Source organism: Coregonus lavaretus (genome assembly GCF_964263955.1).
Source record: "Coregonus lavaretus genome assembly, chromosome: 2".
NCBI lineage: Eukaryota > Metazoa > Chordata > Actinopteri > Salmoniformes > Salmonidae > Coregonus > Coregonus lavaretus.
The window spans coordinates 50895059-50901058 of NC_139989.1; the positions used below are offsets into that span (position 1 = coordinate 50895059).

General features: G+C 47.7%; 1 protein-coding gene across 1 annotated transcript in view; it reads left to right on the plus strand.

Moving 5' to 3' along the window:
* The window catches only part of LOC311139473 (myosin-binding protein C, fast-type-like), a gene marked incomplete at both ends in the record, with an annotated part of 32409 nt that extends 29849 nt beyond the window's left edge, over positions 1–2560 (plus strand). Inside the window, 2 exons of the mRNA XM_084174355.1 lie at positions 1163–1349; positions 2523–2560. Of these exons, the coding sequence (XP_084030481.1) occupies positions 1163–1349; positions 2523–2560 (225 nt within the window). The remainder of the gene's footprint in view (positions 1–1162; positions 1350–2522) is intronic.
* Between the last annotated feature and the right edge of the window lie 3440 nt (positions 2561–6000).

Consider the following 6000-nt stretch of genomic DNA (forward strand, 5'->3'; position numbering starts at 1 on the left):
TTTACAACATTGACGTCAGCAAACCACTCGCCCACACGACACCATACACGCTGTCTGCAATCTGCCCGGTACAGTTGAAACCGGATTCATCCGTGAATAGCACTCGAAGGTGAGCATTTGCCCACTGAACTCGGTTACGACGCCGAACTGCAGGCAGGTCAAGACCCTGGTGAGGACGACGAGCACGCAGATGAGCTTCCCTAAGACAGTTTCTGACAGTTTGTGCAGAAATTATTCGGTTGTACAAACCCACAGTTTCATCAGCTGTTTGGGTGGCTGGTCTCAGGCGATCCCGCAGGGGAAGAAGCCTGATGTGGAGGTCCTGGGCTGGTCTAAAAAAACTTTGGAGGCGGCTTATGGTAGAGAAATTAACATTCCATTTTCTGCCAACAGCTCTGGTGGACATTCCTGCAGTCAGCATGCCACTTGCACACTCCCTCAAAACTTGAGACATCTGTGGCATTGTGTTGTGACAAAACTGCAAATTTTTGATTGGCCTTTTATTGTCCCAAGCACAAGGTCCACCTGTGTAATGATCATGCTGTTTAATCAGCTTCTTGATATGCCACACCTGTCAGGTGGATGGATTATCTTGGCAAAGGAGAAATGCTCACTAACAGGGATGTAAACAAATCTGTGCACAAAATATGAGCTAAATAAGTTTTTGTGCATATGGAACATTTCTGGGATCTTTTATTTCAGATCATGAAACATGGGACCAACACTTTACATGTTGCATTTATATTTTTGTTCAGTGTAGTTAAAATGTTTTATATTGTAAGCAGTAGACATATAATTAAATGTGGAGTGGAGTTTTATAGTTACACAGTGACATCACGTGCACCGCGTACCTTGAAAATGATTCGGCAATCATCATTTATTCAAAAAACACAGTATCCATCGTCATTTGTCGCAATAAATAATGTTTAAAAAAATTAAAAATCCACCCGTCGAATGGATAAAACTGTTGTCGATCTTTAGAAAATGTCTCCTATATCTGCCGTTTCCATTACACACATGACATTGCTTTTGTCGAATAAACCGGGGTCAATGGAAAATTGCCTAATGAGTGGGTGATTATATTTCAAGGCCAAATGTTGCCCCAATTTAACTCCCTCCCTCCTCTCTTAATCCCCCCCTCTTCCCCCTCTCCTCACCTCAGGCTAAGATTGTGTGGATGAAGAATAAGATGATCATTGGGGAGGATCCTAAATTCTTGATGCAGAACAACCAGGGGGTGTTGACCCTGAACATCAGGAAGCCCGGCCAGTTTGACGGGGGCAAGTACTCCTGTAAGGCCATCAACGACCTGGGGGAGGACGAGGTGGAGTGCAGGCTGGAAGTCCGAGGTACTGGCACACACACACACTGTCACACATGCACAGATAGATGTGCACAAACACACACACACACTACAACTCCTATCATGCTTAGCCTGAGACATACTTTTATTGGCAGTCAATAGTTGTCTAACTAATCATCAGTTATCATCAGTTAAACCCATTATTACAAAGCTGGTCATGGATTCACAATCTATGACTTATGATTATCGCTTGTTGGGAACACTGATAGTATGTAGTTATTCCTAACAAGATTAAACGTAGAGATTGTGCGTGTATATGCAGGCAGTTGTACAGAATACAAATCATCTTATTATACTGAACAAAAATATAAACACAACTATTTACTGAGTTAAACTTCATAGAAGGAAATCAGTCAATTGAAATAAATAAATTAGGCCCTAATTGATGGGTTTCACATGATTGGGCAGGAGCGCAGCCATGGGTGGGCCTGAAAGGGCATAGGCCCACCCACTTGGGAGCCAGGTCCACCCACTGGGGAGCCAGGCCCAGCCAATCAGAATGAGTTTTTCCCTACAAAAGGCCTTTTTACAGACAGAAATACTCCTCAGCCCCCCCTCCCCCTCAGACGATTCCGCAGGTGAAGAAGCCGGTTGTGGAGGTCCTGGGCTGGCGTGGTTACATGTGGTCTGTGGTTGTGAGGCCGGTTGGATGTACTGCCGAATTCTCTAAAACAACGTTGGAGGCAGCTTATGGTAGAGAAATGAACATTCAATTCTCTGGCAACAGCTCTGGTGGACATTCCTGCAGTCAGCATGCCAATTGAACACTCCCTCAAAACATCTGTGGCATTGTGTTGTAACTAAACTGCACATTTTTGAGTGGCCTCTTATTGTCTCCAGCACAAGGTGCACCTGTGTAATGATCATGCTGTTTAATCAGCTTCTTGATATGCCACACCTGTCCAGGTGGATGGATTATCTTGACAAAGGAGAAATGCTTACTAACAGGGATGTAAAGAAAATTGTGCAGAAAAGATGAGAGAAATAAGCTTTTTGTGCATATGGAACATTTCTGGAATGTTTTATTTCAGCTCATGAAAAATGGGACCAACACGTTTATATTGAGAGAGAGAGAGAGAGATTAAAGGAGTGTAGTAAAGTAGGATAATCCCCCTCTAGCCTCTCTTTCATGGTGAGTTTCTCTCTCTGCCCTCCCCAGTTTTACAGGAGAAGAAAGGAGACGAGGAGAAGAAATGAGCGACAGAGTGACAGAGGAAACACCAGAGGATACAGTTCTACAGGAATCATAATGGATTATGTATAACAGGATAGACGTGAATAAATATGATTACAATAAAAAAAACTGGTGAGGTTTTCTAAATATGCTCTCTCTCTTTCTTCCTCTCTCTATCCCTCTCTTTCTCACATCCTCACCAGTGGCATGTCAAATACCATATCGGTAATAACTGAATGAATTATGATAATAACAGACCACTACATCGAGACAAGCTAATTGAGAGTAGTAATAGAGTACCTTAATAATAGCTGAATATGACAGCGCAGGGATGGATTCTTCTTATCTGTGACATGAACCTGTCAGTGCAACACACATAAAACAGTAATTTACCAAAGCATTGTCAGTGTTGTGTGTGAGGTTCCGGGTGGGTTTATCACTGCTGGTGGGATTTATGATTGTAATGCTGCTAGTGAAAGCATTGCAGTGTGACTGGCTGACTGTTTGTGTTTGTGTGTTTGTGTGTGTGTACACCTACAGTGAGGGAAAAAATTATTTGATCCCCTGATGATTTTGTACGTTTGCCCACTGACAAAGAAATGATCAGTCTATAATTTTAATGGTATGTTTATTTGAACAGTGAGAGACAGAATAACAACAAAAAAATCCAGAAAAACGCATGTCAAAAATGTTATAAATTGATTTGCATTTTAATGAGGGAAATAAGTATTTGACCCCTTCTCAATCAGAAAGCTTTCTGGCTCCCAGGTGTCTTTTATACAGGTAACGAGCTGAGATTAGGAGCACACTCTTAAAGGGAGTGCTCCTAATCTCAGCTTGTTACCTGTACAAAAGACACCTGTCCACAGAAGCAATCAATCAATCAGATTCCAAACTCTCCACCATGGCCTAGACCAAAGAGCTCTCCAAAGATGTCAGGGACAAGATTGTAGACCTACACAAGGCTGGAATGGGCTACAAGACCATCGCCAAGCAGCTTGGTGAGAAGGTGACAACAGTTGGTGCGATTATTTGCAAATGGAAGAAACACAAAAGAACTGTCAATCTCCCTCGGCCTGGGGCTCCATGCAAGATCTCACCTCGTGGAGTTGCAATGATCATGAGAACGGTGAGGAATCAGCCCAGAACTACACAGGAGGATCTTGTCAATGATCTCAAGGCAGCTGGGACCATAGTCACCAAGAAAACAATTGGGAACACACTACGCCGTGAAGGACTGAAATCCTGCAGCGCCCGCAAGGTCCCCCTGCTCAAGAAAGCACATATACAGGCCCGTCTGAAGTCTGCCAATGAACATCTGAATGATTAGAGGAGAACTGGGTGAAAGTGTTGTGGTCAGATGAGACCAAAATCGAGCTCTTTGGCATCAACTCAACTCGCCGTGTTTGGAGGAATGCTGCCTATGACCCCAAGAACACCATCCCCACCGTCAAACATGGAGGTGGAAACATTATGCTTTGGGGGTGTTTTTCTGCTAAGGGGACAACTTCACCGCATCAAAGGGACAATGGACGGGGCCATGTACCGTCAAATCTTGGGTGAGAACCTCCTTCCCTCAGCCAGGGCATTGAAAATGGGTCGTGGATGGGTATTCCAGCATGACAATGACCCAAAACACACGGCCAAGGCAACAAAGGAGTGGCTCAAGAAGAAGCACATTAAGGTCCTTGAGTTGCCTAGCCAGTGTCCTTACCTTAATCCCATAGAAAATCTGTGGAGGGAGCTGAAGGTTCGAGTTGCCAAACGTCAGCCTCGAACCCTTAATGACTTGGAGAAGATCTGCAAAGAGGAGTGGAACAAAATCCCTCCTGAGATGTGTGCAAACCTGGTGACCAACTACAAGAAACGTCTGACCTCTGTGATTGCCAACAAGGGTTTTGCCACCAAGTACTAAGTCAAGTTTTGCAGAGGGGTCAAATATGTATTTCCCTTGTTAAAAATTAGGTATGGGGAGTGGAGGGTGGGTATGGGGAGTGGAGGGTGGGTATTAGGTATGGGGAGTGGAGGGTGGGTATGGGGAGTGGAGGGTAGGTATGGGGAGTGGAGGGTGGGTATTAGGTATGGGGAGTGGAGGGTAGGTGTGGGGAGTGGAGGGTGGGTATGGGGAGTGGAGGGTAGGTATGGGGAGTGGAGGGTGGGTATGGGGAGTGGAGGGTGGGTGGTGGTTATGGGGAGTGGTGGGTGGGTATTAGGTATGGGGAGTGGAGGGTGGGTATGGGGAGTGGAGGGTAGGTATGGGGAGTGGAGGGTGGGTATTAGGTATGGGGAGTGGAGGGTAGTATGGGGAGTGGAGGGTGGGTATGGGGAGTGGAGGGTAGATATGGGGAGTGGAGGGTGGGTATGGGGAGTGGAGGGTAGGTATGGGGAGTGGAGGGTGGGTATGGGGAGTGGAGGGTAGGTATGGGGAGTGGAGGGTATTAGGTATGGGGAGTGGAGGGTATTAGGTATGGGGAGTGGAGGGTATTAGGTATGGGGAGTGGAGGGTATTAGGTATGGGGAGTGGAGGGTAGGTATGGGGAGTAGAGGGTAGGTATGGGGAGTGGAGGGTGGGTATGGGGAGTGGAGGGTGAATATGGGGAGTGGAGGGTAGGTATTAGGTATGGGGAGTGGAGGGTAGGTATGGGGAGTGGAGGGTAGGTATGGGGAGTGAAGGGTAGGTATGGGGAGTGAAGGGTAGGTATGGGGAGTGAAGGGTAGGTATGGGGAGTAGAGGGTGGGTATGGGGAGTGGAGGGTGGGTATTAGGTATGGGGAGTGGAGGGTGGGTGGGGGTGGGGAGTGGAGGGTGGTGGGTGGGTATTAGGTATGGGGAGTGGAGGGTGGAAATGGGGAGTGGAGGGTAGGTATGGGGAGTGGAGGGTATTAGGTATGGGGAGTGGAGGGTATTAGGTATGGGGAGTGGAGGGTAGGTATGGGGAGTGGAGGGTAGGTATGGGGAGTGAAGGGTAGGTTTGGGGAGTGGAGGGTGGGTATGGGGAGTGGAGGGTGGGTGGGTGGGTATGGGGAGTGGAGGGTGGGTGGGTGGGTGGGTATGGGGAGTGGAGGGTGGTGGGTGGATATTAGGTATGGGGAGTGGAGGGTGGGTGGGTGGTTGGTTGGGTATGGGGAGTGGGGAGTGGAGGGTGGGTATTAGGTATGGGGAGTGGAGGGTGGGTATTAGGTATGGGGAGTGGAGGGTGGGTGGGTGGGTGGGTGGGTGGGTATGGGGAGTGGAGGGTGGTGGGTGGGTATTAGGTATGGGGAGTGGAGGGTGGGTATTAGGTATGGGGAGTGGAGGGTGGGTATTAGGTATGGGGAGTGGAGGGTGGGTATTAGGTATGGGGAGTGGAGGGTGGTGGGTGGATATTAGGTATGGGGAGTGGAGGGTGGGTATTAGGTATGGGGAGTGGAGGGTGGTGGGCGGGTATTAGGTATGGGGAGTGGAGGGTGGGTATTAGGTATGG